The following is a 16916-nucleotide window of genomic DNA, read 5'->3' as shown; positions in this document are numbered from 1 at the left end:
TGTAGATGGAGAATGTATTCATTGTTCATTCAATGGCATTTCCCAACCAATGAATTGTGGGGACTTGTGTATTTAAATATGCTGTTCATTATAATAGTTACTTAAATCTGTTGGTATTAATTACTAATACTGTCATTCTTCTTTTTAAATTAGTGCATCATTTAGTTCTGTTACATATCAGGACAGAATCTTGGTATATGCTCATGATGATATAATTTTTTCAGATGCAATCTGTATTATGCTTGAAGACACTAGATTTTGAAAGCTGCTGGAATCCTACAGACAATCGTATTGGTGTGGCTATGAATGGTGGTATTTACCATGAGAAACAGGTAGGTGTTTCATGAAATCTCCTTCAGCTAATGCAGTAGTTCCATTATGGGCTGCAGCCTGTCCTCCAATTGCACTACTGATAGGATTCATTGACGTTTGAAAACCTAGCTGACCTATCATATAGGCTTTGTTATAAGAATATGTAGGAAAGTTCTGGCAGAATGTTAATATTTAGGAATATTTAGGAGTAAAGGAGATCACTCACAGAATAGCAGAGGCATTGAGATGTCAGGAGGCTAGAGACAACACAAAAAAGAATGAAAACTTTGCTAGCTTTTGGAATAAATTCTGTGATGAGTGAGAGGAAGACACACACACACACACACACACACACACACACACACACACACACACACACACACGTGTGCATGCACGCCTCTCGGGTCTTCAAAGGATTTCTTTCAAAAGCTAGCAGTTTTGATTCTCTTTCATGTATGCCTCTTGACGACACAACACCACCTTTACTCCTAAATATTATCACACACAAGAGCTATTTCAGTAGATGTCGAGGTGGCCATTGTATCAATTAAATGTCATTCCCCGCCTGGGCTTATCTGTAAAAATGACTCCCGTGGAGCTACAATTGAACAGTTCCTACTGAAAAAATGTACAAAATATGTTGTAATTTGGCAAGACACATTCTTTACTTAATTCTTGGGAGGAACAATGAGTTTGAACATAAACTGCAGGAGGTTCAATGTAGAGTGGACACGATGTCATATGTGAAGTTAGTTTTGGTATAATTGTTGAGAGTCACACTGTTGTGTGCCCAGCTAGGTTGGTTATCCAGTTCTTCTGCACACTATTTAATTAAGACACTTTGTTGTAAGCTGTGAGTAATGATGTTTGACATTTTCACTGTCTTGTCCTCAAGTAGACTATACCGATATGTTTTAGACTATACGGATATGTTTATGCTGCAGCCTCATTGTTGGCAGCTCACTGCTGGCACATTGCATCTCAGTGCTTGCCAGAAGCCTTATTAGATTTATGCTGCAGTCTCTTTTCTGGCACATCATACATTGCGCAGGCATCTTGCATTTTGCCATGATTCTTAATTGTATGACTTCCTATATAACTAGTTGAGTTGATTACTTGCAGTGTGTGAACCAGAAACAATATATTCCGCGTTGTCTGACAATGGTAATAATGGTTTACTCTTGCCAGAAATGTTGTTATTGACGAGGATAAAGGAGATTAGGTATGGATTCACCATTTGAATCCTGCTGTATATATAGGGTGTATCAAAAAGAATCATCCAATTTTTAAAAAATCTTAACTGTTACGTTATTTGAGATATGTGCGTGAACAATGTACTGTTGGAAAGAGCAAGCTCTAGAGTTTTACATGGTTCCCATTAGGTAGCAGCAGTGTGCACCCACTTCAGTTCCAGTAAAAGAGGTCTCGGGATAACAGAAAGTGTTTTGTGTTCTATGTTTTGTGCATTGCGGCTCAGTAATAATTGTTCAGCATGTCTTTTGTACTAGGTATGGTGTGAATCCTCCTACAGCATAGAGCATTAGACAATGTCATGAACAATTCCGAGGAACAGCTTGTTTGTGCAAAGGCAAATTGGCGGGGCATCCCCGAGTGCCTGACACAGATGTTGAACACATCCGCCATAGTTTCACAAGGAGTCCACAGAAGTCTGTTTGCCGTGCTGCTTGACAGCTCAACATGCCCCCAGTGTCCGTCTTATGTGTGTAGCATTGATGTTTACACATGAAACCATACAAAATACAGCTACTGCAAGCTCTTCGTGAATGTGACAAACAACAACCTGTGGAGTCCTGTAATTTCATTCTTGGCATGATTGAGGATGGCAAGTTTCTTCCACACTTAATGTTTAGTGATGAGGCAACATACCATTTAAATGGAAAGGTGAACCATCATAATGTGAGAATACGGGTTATGAAATAACCACTTGAAGTTGTAAGACTCTCCAAAATTTAATGTTTTTTGTGTAGTTTCACGGAAAAAGGCGTATAGTCCATTTTTCTTTGCAGAGAACAGGAAGCACATATCTCAGTATGCTTGAGAACTTTCTTTTCCCATGGTTGGAGACAGATTCGAACGACTTCATTTACCAACAGGATGGGGCACCCGCAAACTGGCACCTGGAAGTGTGTGACTTTTAAATCGAAGGATTATTGAATGAATGATGTACCAGTTGAACTGCATCAGATGATGCAGCCTTACATTACTGGCCTTCAAGGTCACAGGACCTGACTGTACATGATTATTTCTTTTGGGGTTTATAAAAGGCTCTGTTTATATGCCTCCATTACCAATAACAATGAATGAACTGAGACATAGCATAACAGCAGCTGTGGAAGCTTTAACTCAAGACATGCTTGCTGTAGTGTGGGAACAATTTGAATACTGCATTGACGTGCCATGCGTCTCAAGGGGGACATATTGAACACCTGCGAAAAGATGTGAAGGAAAAAAAAAAAACTTTTTGAGTTTCCCATTCATCAAGAAACAAAATTCATTGTATATGTTATTAGTTTCAGAAATATAGATGTGCCAATCAGAAGCTTCTTTTTGATACGCCCTGTACTTTCATCAGTTATAATATCTCAGAAATTATCCAAGGCACATTTTCAGCCAGTCAAGAATGTCACGAGGAACTTTCCAGTTCCTTTTAATATTATAGAATCATAAACAGTTAAAGATGAGAAGATTCGATCCTACTGTAGTGCCCCGTGGTGCAGGGTCGGGTGGCAGTGAGCCAGGATGGTGCAAGCAGGTTGTGGAGGTGAGGTCGGAGCCCAGGTGGCTCCAGAGGACAGCTGCAAATGTAATAAGTTCTTTTATTGACACCTCTGCACTGCTTGACACTGTGTTAGGAGCCGACTGGTCACTGAATTCTGCTGGGCGTGCTGTCTGCACACTCTTTGTTGCTGACACAGAATGACACCACGCCGGCAGTCTCGTTACATTAGCTGACTGTGGGGACCCCATACCAGTGGGGTGTGAACTTGACAGTACTCTGGCTGTTACAGCCATGGTGCCATCTGGTGGCATCACAGCAGGGGATGTCCACCTTGCTGAGACACGGTTCCGGCAGTGATGGATGGTGTGTGGTGTGCATGGAAAGTTACTCACTGTCCCCTGGGCAGGAGTAAGTTGTGCTGCTGGAGATAAGCTGGTGTGGCCAACCACGCCATGGCACTAAGTCTGGGGAGGGTCTCAGTGGACAGAGCTGTTGCCCTGCTGTGGCCTCGGACCTGTGACCTCTGCTGGTAGGTTTCTATGGCAATATGGTGTCCTCATTCAGTGAAGCCACTACTATTCACATATCTTATGACACTACAGCTACTGTCAGATTGAAAATCTGCCTTGGCACTTGCTGCACTAGTCCATGCAGTACCGTTGAGTTCACTGTTTCAACAAGATAACCTGCCTCACAACATTGCCTTGCTGGAATTATTACAGTGACAACAAACCACAATTCACTCACTGTCAGCACTGCTTCAATACGCTACGCAGGCTTACACTAATATGCCCGTATATGGTCGTTACTCTACAGTATGTTATCTGTGAACAAGACCTCATAGCTTGGATCAACTTTGAAACCATTTTCATATCAAGCTGCATGTTCGTACAGAATACAGAGAAATTTTATAGCTAAACAAATGCAACTTCCCGTTATGAGTTAGATAAGGCATCCAGTTTTATTTGCTATGCTGCTTATTGCTACATGTCATACTTGTTTTGCACTTCTTGCAATCCAACCTTCATGGCTTGTCCTGTTGTTTCCTTCCCTCTTAGCTCTGAATTTACATCTATTCTGCATTCACCTCTCTCTCTCTCTCTCTCTCTCTCTCTCTCTCTCTCTCTCTCTCTCTCATGCTCTAGGGATCCACTCTACTGGAACCTGGGCCATAAGTGGTTTATGCTTATGATCAGCCCTCCAACTTAAAAGAATAAAAGCTATACCTATGCGAGTTAAAGTTACGCATTGTCCTTCTCTGAACTGCTGTACGTGCTGCATTAACAGCTCAGCTGAAATGCATCGTTCCTACAAAGCAGTGAACCAATGCTGAAAATGGGTTAGGTCGGGTTTTAGAGTTTGATTTATAAGTTTTCTATTTGGTGTTGGCAATAACTCCAAAGGTACTTCTGGCCAATACAACTGTGGTTTTGAGATGTTCACTTGCTTGATACCCCTAATCATGGCTGGCAGATGGAAAGTTAGCCCCATGAGCTTCCCCAACTTTTTACAAAGTCATCATATTGGAAGAAATCCAATGAAAACCTCCTTGCTGGAAACTGAGTCTGGTTTCCATGGTATTCCTTGGTCAATCTAGCCCCTTCTGTCTGGCTAAGAACAGTTGTGGAGCATTTGTTCAAAATAAATACTCAGTTGCCCAAAATTTAGATTTTTGTGGTTGCAAATCAAGCTTGTTGCCATGCATGAACTGTTGAAATGATTTAGTCAAAAGCTGATATTTGCTGTTGTTATAGGGTGTTGAAAATAAGAGTTTTTGCAAAACTCAATATTTACTCTTAGCTAGTTAAATCAAAAGTTGATAAATGCAAATTGTGCTTTGCTTCTGAGAGATCTGAAGGGAGAACAATAGTGTGGGATGTCATTTAGGGTAGGCTGAATGTAGGAAGCGGGTAGGAGCAGGTGAGGTAGGAATCTCTCGGTACTGCTCTTAGAAATGTGGTTTTACTATATCACAACACAATAACTTGAATACATGAATTGTAACTTATCTTTGGCTGAGATGAGCCTGTAGGTGCGAAGCTGTACGTCAATCAATTCTAACATCGGCTAGAAGTTACCGAGGCAAAATCTGTAGTGGCTTGCCCACTGTGAAATAGAAACAATGTTGCTTGGTCGTCTACTCTGATCGAATGGGTAGAATCTGGAGTGGCGCTCGTAGAGCTGCACAGTGCCGGCTAGAGGGCACTGTCATCCGTGTTGGTATCGTAGTGCCAATCTAAGAACTTGTTCCTATGCCGTGGCATCGTAGCTATCGATACCACAGTCATTGTCAATGATAATGTGAGAGAGTTTTCTGTGAAAAAAAATCACACCTAACTGATGGCAAGCCAAATGCTATAAAGCACTTCACCCATCAAATTCACTATCTGTTTAGTGTACCATTCATCTGATAACTTACTTCCCTCCACCATTTTTTATTTTTTTACTGCTATGACTCGTATTCCTTCCATTTTGTCCTTGAAATATTGCAACCTGAGAACAGGGGCAAATATTTCATGTTGACTAATGAAGTAGTCTCCTCCACCTGATAAGGTCCTTCATATCTTGTGATGAACTACGTCGGCTTCCCTTTTGGTGTGTAAGGACTGGATAACATCACCCATTGCCTTATCTCATACTGCGAGAAACTTGCAAACATCTCACTGATTCGTTCTGCTTCTGCGATGCCTTCATATTCACATTCTGTATTCATTTCCGTATTTCTAGTACTGTTTGTGCAAACTTGTGTACTGACTTTACAGCTTCCCCTCCTTCACCTTTATTAAGTCGAATGGTGATGGAATTTTTTGACCAAACTCATCATCATATGGGGACAACCCATTATTTGTGTGTACTTTTGAATTCTATGCTGACTTGACATTCCTGAGATACACTGATTAGCAAAAACATTCTGACCTCTGACCTACTATTGATACAAACCCATCCAGGCGATAGCAGCCTCACCTGTCGGGGAATGACTGTTAGTCAGACACACACACAGTGCATGTGGTATCAGTGTGCATGCTGTCTGTGTGTAGAATGGGAAAGTGGCACTATCTATCTGCATTTGACCAAGGGCAGATTATTGTGGCCCGGATGCTTGGCACGAGCATTTTGGAAACTACACAGCTTGTCAGATGTTCAAGGAATGCTGTGGTGAATGTTTTCAACACAGGATGAAACCAAGGTGAAATCATTTTCAGACGTCATTGGGTAGGGCGACCACCCCACATCACAGGTGTCGGCATCATAGGCTGGACAGACTCTGTAATACAGGAAAGATGGTGAACTGTGGCAGAACTAAATCGGTCTTTAATGCTGGGCATAGTAAAAGGGTGTCTGAAAACACAACGTACCAATGCCGGGCAGAGTAAAAGGGTGTCTGAAAACCCAACATACCAAACACTCATAACGATGGGACCCCCACACCTGGCAACCTGTGCATGTGCCAATGTTAGCACCATGACATTGGCAACTACTAATGAAATGGGCACATGACCATCAGCACTGGACATTGCTGCAGTGGCACAGCATTGCATGGTGTGATGAATGCTGATACCTTTTTCACCTTGCTGATGGGAAGACATGAATCCGTTGTCTTCCAGGGGAACAGCTCCTTGACACCTGTACTGCGAGATGGAGACAGGCTGGTGGCAGCTCCATTATGCTCTGGCGAACATTCATGTGAGCATCTATGGGTCCAGTAGGGCTCGTGCTAGGCACCATAATGGCTAAGGAGTATCGTACATGTGGTGCAGACCATATACACCCATTCAGGACGATCATGTTACCCAACAGCAGTGCCATTTTTCAGTAAGATAATGTGCCATGTCACAAGGCGAAGAGTGTGATGGAGAGATTCAAGGAACGCAGTGGTGAGTTCCAGATGATGTACTGGCCCCTAACTCAACAGATTTGAACCCGGTCAAACACATCTGGAATGTGATTGAATGTGGCATCAGAGCTCACACCTCCTTTGCCCCCCCCCCCCCCCCCCCTCCCTCCAGAATTAGGTGACTAGTGTGTGCAGATGTGGTGGCAGCTTCCTTCAGCGACCTACCGGGGCCTCATTGCTTCCACGCCATGACATGTTGCTGCTGCTATCCATGCCAAAGGTGGATATAATGGCTATTAGGTAGATGGTCATAATGTTCTGGCTGATCTGTGTTATGTATCCCAATTCCTATGGTGTCCATTCACATAGTAACTTAACATTTACTCAGTGGTTCTGTGCACTTGTTCTGTTCTTAACAGGCAGTAACCAACAAAGCTCCTTCAATAAGTGTGATATGAAATTTTACCCTGGTCTGTAATTATCATGCCTGGCCCACCAAACTTCATCCAATTGTTAACTATTACTTGTGCAACTGTCACTGCCTGCTTTGGCATAGTAACCATCTGCATGTACTGAGAAAAAATGATCTAATATTGTTAATATGAATTGGTTTCCTTCTGGTGTATAATTGAACAATGCTAATACACCAGACCTGAGCATTTCAAATTGTTTTGATGCTTGTGGTAGCTTCTGCAACAGTACTCGCTTGTGACTTAAGTCAGCTCTCTGTGCACACTGTTTGCAATTCCTCGTGTATTGGTCCATGTCCGCTTTCCTTCCTCTCCAACACTATCTCTCCTCTATTCTCAGGTTTGTTGTTCTGCAACCTCCATGACCAGATAACACATGATTATGGGCTTCCTTCAAACTCTCCTCCTTAACCTTTGCTAATACTACTATCCATGACCCTAACTTCATTCCCTTGCGCAACAGTCCATCATTTTGCTAAACTGTGGTTACGTCTTGTTTTGTTTAGACACCTTCATCACTCTGCGCTGCCTGCTACTCCACAAGACCATGACTCAGAATTTTCACCACTGCTACGTTCTTGCTTAATGCATCTGAATTTCTGTGCTTCTTCCCTGGATTGTGTACTACTTTGTAGTCAAATTTTTTAAGTCTCAGGGCCCACCTAGCCAGCTTGCTAGATGGGTCCTGTAGTCCCAATAACCACTTCAAAGCAGTGTGGGCACTACTATCTGAAATTTTTACTCATAAAAATATTGTCTAAAGTATGTGAGACCATAAGGGAGGCTCAAATGTCTCCTTCTTGCTGCCACATTCAGCTGTCTCAATGCGTAGGCTGCAAGAGGCTCCTCACTGTTAATCTTTTGGCTTAAAACACATGATTAGATGTGTTACATGAAGGAATAAACTCCTTCTGGAAGTCTGCAAATATTAGACCTGGTGTGGTCGTCAAAACTCTCTTTAATTCTACAAGCACATCCTGACACTCCTGTCCATATGAATTTCACACCTTTCCTCAGCAACTGCTTGAGTGATCACGTGCTGTCACCAAACCCTTTCACAAAATTTCTACAGTAATTTAAGACCCTCAAACAGATTGCAGTTCCTTAATCAACTTAGGCTCTGGGAATTCCTGTATATATATATATATATATATACACACACACACAAAGAGATAGAGGGGCTGGCCAGTACTTACCTCAGCTCAGTACAGCCGATAGATACACATAAAACAGAACTGAAAATTTACATTCCTAGCTTTCGGAACTTTGTTCCTTCATCAGGGAGGAGAGAGGGGAAAAAAGGGAAGAAGGGAAAGTGGATTCAGTTACTCACAACCCAGGTTATGAAGCAACAGGGAAAGGTAAACAGGGAGGGTAGCAAGGATGGAGGCATGGTTGTCAGAGGGAAGCCAAAGATATTCTACTGTAGGTACTGTGCCAGCTTCAAACCAAAGAGGATGCATACAGAAGTAAAGAGGTATATAGTATAAAGATAAACACAACTATGTAGGATGAAAAGATGCGTGAATGGCTAAAGAGGAAAGGGAAAGAGGAGAAGACTGAAGAGTGAATGGGAGTGAGGTTGTTTAACGTAGGTTCAGTCCAGGGGGATGGCGGGATGAAAGGATGTGTTGGAGTGCAAGTTCCCATCTCCGCAGTTCAGAGGGACTGGTGTTGGGTGGGAGAAGCCAAATGGCACACACGGTGTAGCAGGTTCCTAGGTCCCTAGAATTATGCTGGAGGGCATGCTCCGCTACTGGGTATTGCGCATCTCCTAGGCGGACAGTTCGTCTGTGTCCGTTCATGCGCTCAGCCAGTTTAGTTGTTGTCATGCCGATGTAAAAGGCTGTGCAGTGCAGGCATGTCAGTTGATAAATGACATGTGTAGTTTCACATGTAGCCCTGCCTTGAATTGTGTATGTTTTACCAGTAGCGGGGCTGGAGTAGGTGGTTGTGGTGGGATGCATGGGGCAGGTTTTGCAGCGAGGTCGGTTACAGGGGTATGAACCGCTGGGTAGAGAAGGTAGTCTGGGAATATTGTAGGGTTTAACAAGGATGTTACGGAGGTTAGGGGGGCGACGAAAGGCAACTCTGGGTGGTGTGGGGAGAATTTTGTCAAGGGATGATCTCATTTCAGGGGTTGACTTGAGAAAGTCATATCCCTGGCGGAGTAATTTGTTGATGTTTTCGAGGCCAGGATAATATTGGGTGACAAGGGGGATGCTTCTGTGTGGTCTGGGGGTAGGAACATTGTTGTTGGACGGGGAGGAATGTATTGCTCGGGAAATCTGTTTGTGGACAAGGTCTGCAGGATAGTTGCGGGAGAGGAAAGCACTGGTCAGGTTATTGGTGTAATTGTTGAGGGATTCGTCACTGGAGCAGATACGTTTGCCACGAATACCTAGGCTGTAGGGAAGGGAGCGTTTGATGTGGAAAGGATGGCAGCTATCAAAGTGAAGGTACTGTTGTTTGTTTGTGGGTTTGATATGGACAGAGGTGTGGATGTGAGCTTCAACAAGATGAAGGTCAACATCCAGGAAGGTGGCTTGGGTTTTGGAGAAGGACCAGGTGAAATTCAGATTCGAAAAGGAGTTGAGGTTATGGAGGAAATTAAGGAGTGTTTCTTCACCATGAGTCCAGACCACAAAGATGTCATCTATAAACCTATACCAGGCCAGGGGAAGCAGCTGTTGGGTCTTCAGGAAAGCCTCCTCCATGCGGCCCATGAAGAGGTTGGCATAGGAGGGGGCCATCCTGGTTCCCATGGCCGTTCCCCTGATTTGTTTGTAGGTCTGGCCTTCAAAAGTGAAGTAATTATGGGTGAGGATGAAGTTGGTAAGTGTGATGAGGAACGAGGTTTTTGGAAGATCTTCGGGTGGGCGTTGGGAGAGGTAGTGCTCAAGGGCAGAGAGACCATGGCTATGTGGGATGTTTGTGTAAAGGGATGTAGCATCTACGGTGACAAGAAAGGTTTCAGGTGGGAGAGGAGTGGGAATGGATTTGAGGCGTTCTAGGAAGTGGTTTGTGTCTTTGATGTAGGATGGGAGTCTGCGGGTGATAGGTTGTAGGTGCTGGTCTACCAGAGCTGAGATACGTTCGGTTGGGGATTTGAAGCCTGCTACAATGGGACGGCCAGGATGGTTCTCTTTGTGGATTTTGGGTAATAGGTAGAAGGTAGGGGTACGTGGCTCAGGTGGAGTGAGTAAGTCTATGGAAGCCGTTGTGAGGCCTTGTGAGGGACCTTGGATTTTTAGGATTTTTTGCAGCTCAGTCTGGATGGAGGGAATGGGATCCTGGGTAACAGCTTTGTAGGTTGAGGTGTCAGAGAGTTGACGCAGTCCTTCTGCCACATACTCCACACGGTCAAGTACGACAGTTGTGGAGCCTTTATCCGCCGGGAGGATGACAATAGAGCAGTCTATTTTCAGCTCCTTAATGGCACGGGATTCAGCTGGGGTGATGTTGGGGGTTGTCGGGATGTCCTCAAGAAGGACTGGGAGGCAACACTGGATGTGAGGAATTCCTGAAATGTCTACAAGGGATGGTTTTGGGGGATGGGAGGAGGATCCCTTTGAGAAGGCAGTCGGAACTGTTCTAGACAGGGTTCAACACTGGGTCTAGTCTTTGGGGGCTGTGTTTGGGTAGTGAAGTGATATTTCCAGTTGAGGTTCCGGGCGAATGAGAGGAGATCTTTAACCAGGGCAGTGTGGTTGAATTTAGGTGTGGGGCTAAAGGTTAAGCCTTTTGATAGAACAGATGTCTCTGGAGGAGAGAGGGATCTGGATGAGAGGTTTAGGACTGAATTGGGACTGGTGATGTGTGGCATTTGACTGTGGTTATAGTTGAGATTTGGTCTGTGTGGGGTGTGTGCTGGGATGGGGAGATTGAGTGAATCACTCAACAATTACACCAATAACCTGACCAGTGCTTTCCTCTCCCGCAACTATCCTGCAGACCTTGTCCACAAACAGATTTCCCGAGCAATACATTCCTCCCCGTCCAACAACAATGTTCCTACCCCCAGACCACACAGAAGCATCCCCCTTGTCACCAAATATTATCCTGGCCTCAAAAACATCAACAAATTACTCCGCCAGGGATATGACTTTCTCAAGTCAACCCCTGAAATGAGATCATCCCTTGACAAAATTCTCCCCACACCACCCAGAGTTGCCTTTCGTCGCCCCCCTAACCTCCGTAACATCCTTGTTAAACCCTACAATATTCCCTGACTACCTTCTCTACCCAGCGGTTCCTACCCCTGTAACCGACCTCGCTGCAAAACCTGCCCCATGCATCCCCCCACAACCACCTACTCCAGCCCCGCTACTGGTAAAACATACACAATTCAAGGCAGGGCTACATGTGAAACTACACATGTCATTTATCAACTGACATGCCTGCACTGCACAGCCTTTTACATCGGCATGACAACAACTAAACTGGCTGAGCGCATGAACGGACACAGACGAACTGTCCGCCTAGGAGATGCGCAATACCCAGTAGCGGAGCATGCCCTCCAGCATAATTCTAGGGACCTAGGAACCTGCTACACCGTGTGTGCCATTTGGCTTCTCCCACCCAACACCAGTCCCTCTGAACTGCGGAGATGGGAACTTGCACTCCAACACATCCTTTCATCCCGCCATCCCCCTGGACTGAACCTACGTTAAACAACCTCACTCCCATTCACTCTTCAGTCTTCTCCTCTTTCCCTTTCCTCTTTAGCCATTCACGCATCTTTTCATCCTACATAGTTGTGTTTATCTTTATACTATATACCTCTTTACTTCTGTATGCATCCTCTTTGGTTTGAAGCTGGCACAGTACCTACAGTAGAATATCTTTGGCTTCCCTCTGACAACCATGCCTCCATCCTTGCTACCCTCCCTGTTTACCTTTCCCTGTTGCTTCATAACCTGGGTTGTGAGTAACTGAATCCACTTTCCCTTCTTCCCTTTTTTCCCCTCTCTCCTCCCTGATGAAGGAACAAAGTTCCGAAAGCTAGGAATGTAAATTTTCAGTTCTGTTTTATGTGTATCTATCGGCTGTACTGAGCTGAGGTAAGTACTGGCCAGCCCCTCTATCTCTCTGTTAGTATTTGTTTCACATCTTATATGAGATTTTCCATTAATCATTTATATATATATATATATATATATATATATATATATATATATATATATATATATATATATATACAAAGATGATGTGACTTACCAAATGAAAGTGCTGGCAGGTCGACAGACACACAGACGAAGACAAACATACACACAAAAGTCAAGCTTTCGCAACAAACTGTTGCCTCATCAGGAAAGAGGGAAGGAGGGGAAAGAGGAAAGGATGTGGGTTTTAAGGGAGAGGGTAAGGAGTCATTCCAATCCCGGGAGCGGAAAGACTTACCTTAGGGGGAAAAAAGGACGGGTATACACACACACACACACACACACACACACACACACACACACACACACACGTATCCATCCACACATATACAGACACAAGCAGACATATTTAAAGATATATTATATATATATATATATATATATATATATATATATATCCACTTCCCTACTTAATGCAGTCTTAATGCGGTGTGTTGTTTCTTGTGGTTCACATTCCTTGTGCACCACCCACCCTCATCCAGAAAATCTAAACTTGTTGTTAACATCCCCTTCTTTTACTTCACTACGGTGGTGCCAGAATTATCTTTGTTTATGGGCAGCGCTCTCCTGCTATACCTCTCTCATATGTGAAAAACATTTATCTTAAAAAGAAAACTTGATGGATCAAGTAGATTGTTCTCCAAAGACTCGATGGCATATAACATACCCACAGATAAATCTGGCTCCATATTCATCCAAAGTGACTTCCTTGTGCTACTTGGCACACAATCATGTGAATGAAGTCTTAGTGCAATTGGTCACAGTTCAACTGATTTGCCCAATATGCTAGACGCCCCTCATGGCAGTTCTGCACTAGCAATAGCTTCCCCTAACTGGAATGTCATTCAGTTAAGTTCTGATGTCAATTTTAGCACAATGTTGATATAAAAATCTAACCCCTAGATTATGCTGTAGTCCTCAATCACGTGAGATACTCCCTCTGCACACTGCTTGAATCTCACAGTCCCTATAAGAAAGTATGCATCTGCCAACCCCAACAGTTTCACATCATTATTTCCGACTCCACTTAGCCTATAGCATGGCGGGTTCCATTGCCTTTGACCCACTTTGTCTTTACCGGCAACTGACACATGCAACCCTGTGTCCAACAAAAACTTGTGCTCTTTATCTCCTATAAAACCTCTTACTGCACACTCTACCTCTGCATACATATATGTTGCATCTGATTTTAATGGAAATGTGTTGTGCACTTTGGATTTCCTATTGCGTTTAATGTTTCTTACCACCTATTCATCTATACTGTATGTCCAGTACCAAAATTCTCCTGCTGATATCTTCCATTCCCTGTATTTCCCTGTATCTGGCTACACTACCACCATAAATGCCCTTTCTGCTGACACCCGTAACACTTAATTTTCACAGAAAATCTATCACACATCTCTTGTTGACATATCAGTTTCTTCACATTCCATCGCTAAACTAACAGCAGATTACAGATCGCTTGGTGCACCTATAAGCATCCTCCTTGACATGTCCGATAGCAATCTCCTCAGAAAAGCCTCGAGTTTACTTTGCTCAGCTTCTTGCAACAAAACTAATTTTGCTGTGTCACTCTGGCCTAAGTTATATGTGTGTTTATTACATTTCCTTATCGTATCTGCAAAATTTTCTACAATTTCCTCACACCTCTTCACAGTGTTCAGATTTACCTAAAAATAAATCACACTGTTCTGTTTCTGACACCTTTGTAAAATCCCTTCCTCTTCTCAAATTGTTCAAAGCTTGTTGCATTCTTTAATGCTTCCAAACACCTCATGTATGTTTCTCTCTCTCCCACTAGTTGCAACTTCGTTCTCCACAACAATTGACTGTCAGTCCAACCACACATCTTTGCCAGTGTTTTAAGGTCCTCTAAGAATGACCTTACATCTTAAGATGATTTTCCAGAAAAGGGAACAGTCAATCCTGCGGTAGCTGGATGCATCTCATGCCATTGTGGCTGAAACAGTGCTAACTGCCAACTGCCGATGTAGCTGCATATTATCTGCTGTCAGCTGCACTACTTTTTCTAACAATGTCTCTACTAATTCCAGCTCAGATGTAACTTTCATCTCTAACTCGGTCATTGCGAGACTTTTACTCTCCATTACACTCAATAATACAGCAACAAAACAAAATAAAATTAATTGCAGTTCCTAAAGATCACTACAAATTAATCTTAACATTGTATCATGAGCCATCTAGACACTCTACAATGCCTTGCAATATGAATATATCAATGATATGTATAACAGGTTAAAGCCACTGACTGCGCACACATCAGAGAGTGCCGAAGTACTTTACACTGCATACACCTTAAAGGCTCCAAATGCTGCTCTCTACCATTAAATTTAAACTCGGGTAAGTTAGTTGGCTCCTTCGGCCTAAACAAGGTAACCTTAAAATTAAAATGACAGTCGTGCCTCTCTTCCATGCCTGTTACACCCTCCAAAACATAACAAAATAATTAATCATTTATTTTACGTTACTGACACCATAGGTCATGGTCTAGATGCCGTGCTGTTTGAAGATGATGCACCAAATTCTGCTGCCAGACTATAGTGCTTCCAGGTGCAGGGTGGGGCTACTGTGAGCCAGGATGTTATGAGTGGGTGATGGAGGTGAGGTGGGAGTTCAGGAGGCTCCAGAGAATGGCAGCTGCAAATGTAACAAGTTCTTTTATTGATGCATCTGTGCTGCTTGATACACTGGGTCGGTAGCTGACTGGCCGCTGAATTCTGCTGGGCTGGCTGCCCGCACACTCCATGTTGCTGACATGGTACGACACCACGCCGGTGGTCTTGTTTTACTGTGACAGTGGCCTTGTTATGTTAGCTGACTGTGTGGAATCTGTGCCAGTGGTATGCAAACTCGATGCTGCTGTAGCCACAATGGCCACTGGCATTGTCCCATGGCATCACGTTGGGTGATGTCCACTATCCTGAGACATTTGTCAGCCAGTGGCAGATGGCAACTGATGTGTACAGGATGCAACCCACCACTCCCTGGGTATGAGTCGGCCGCTCTTCTGTATATGACCTATTGCGGCCAGTGCTAAGTCTGGGGAGGGACTCGTGCCCTGGCTTTGAACCTGTGATCTCTGCTGGCAGGTCCATGTGGCGATGTGGCGTCCTCATCCAGCACAGGCTGTTTGTCCTGGTTTGGCTGCAAGACTCATAATAATTCTGTTACAAAAATTGCCAGTATTTATAGTCAGCAGTGCCACACTTGTTGTGCATATGTGCCATTACTAGTCTCATATCTTAAAATACTACTGGCACTGCCAGTGTGAAAATGTGCCTTGCCCCTTACTGTACTAGTCGACAGTACCACTGGATTCACTGTTTCTAGAAGCTAACCTGCTTCGCAACATTGCGCTGGCCTTGTTCAATTATTACAGTGACAACATCTTGCGCTCATCTGCCATCAGCGGTGCTGCAGTACACTGACCACACTCACACTAATATGCCCATATCTGATCATTACATTGCACTACGTTATTGGCGTAACTCCTGAGAAAGAGCAATTCATAGGCCTCCTCACTCTGAGCTAATATTTCATTAGCTTTCCTCTGCATCTACTATCTACTTCATGTACTAAAACTGCCGCTTGTAGATTTTCGTGCTGATGTTGTATTAAACAAAACAAACAAAAAAACTATAAAATAGATGAAACAGAAACTAATTTCCAAAAGTATCACATCTAATCATATCCATTGAGAAGTACTTGTGGTGACGTGTGTGCCTTAGGTCTCAGATAGCTGTGCATGCAAAAATGGCTGAAGTAAGAGCCTGTTCAAAGTCGTCACTTTTTGTTCTCACTCTGGAAAGTGCCTTATAAGGTCATAACCAACATTACTTTCTGTGTATGATGGTTTCATTGGCAGTATACTTGGAAAATGGAATCTGGAAAATGCAGTCAATCTGCAGAGGAAATTGCCTAGAGAACAATCATGTGACCCATCCTAGAGTATTGCTCAAGTGTGTGGGATCTTTACCAAATAGGAGTATCAGCAGATATTGAATGTCTACAAAGAAGAGCAGTACCAATGATCACATGTTTCGTATGTGAAAGGAATGGGAAAAAGCTCTAATAACTAGTTCAGTGCAAAGTACCCTCTGCCGTCCTCTTCACAATGGTTTGCAGAGTATGGATGTTGGCAGAGATGTAGATGTATGGTGTGGAAGAATCCACATTAACAGTGTGCAGTTATATAAAAAAATGATACTGCCACTGTATCGTTGAAGTAGCCTACCACTGCTCAAGTTTCAGGACTAGCGGCAATGGTCACACCTCGAAACATTAATCAGTTTGATCATTTTGTCTGATGAGGATAGTAGCAAACAGTGTAACATCAGTTGTTGGTACAGGTTAAATACGCCAATAAGACTCAG

At 43.5% G+C, this 16916-nt stretch overlaps 1 protein-coding gene across 4 annotated transcripts in view; it reads left to right on the top strand.

Moving 5' to 3' along the window:
* Window positions 1-16916, top strand: part of LOC126474075 (josephin-1) — a 57630-nt gene that overhangs the window by 23630 nt on the left and 17084 nt on the right. For all 4 annotated transcript variants that reach the window (XM_050101503.1, XM_050101487.1, XM_050101494.1 and 1 more), the window contains one exon: window positions 225-332. In XM_050101503.1, coding sequence (XP_049957460.1) covers window positions 225-332 — 108 coding nt within the window. The remainder of the gene's footprint in view (window positions 1-224; window positions 333-16916) is intronic.

This window comes from Schistocerca serialis, chromosome 1 (assembly GCF_023864345.2).
Source record: "Schistocerca serialis cubense isolate TAMUIC-IGC-003099 chromosome 1, iqSchSeri2.2, whole genome shotgun sequence".
NCBI lineage: Eukaryota > Metazoa > Arthropoda > Insecta > Orthoptera > Acrididae > Schistocerca > Schistocerca serialis.
Note: the sequence above shows the minus strand (reverse complement) of the source record. Positions and strands in the feature narration are given on the sequence as shown.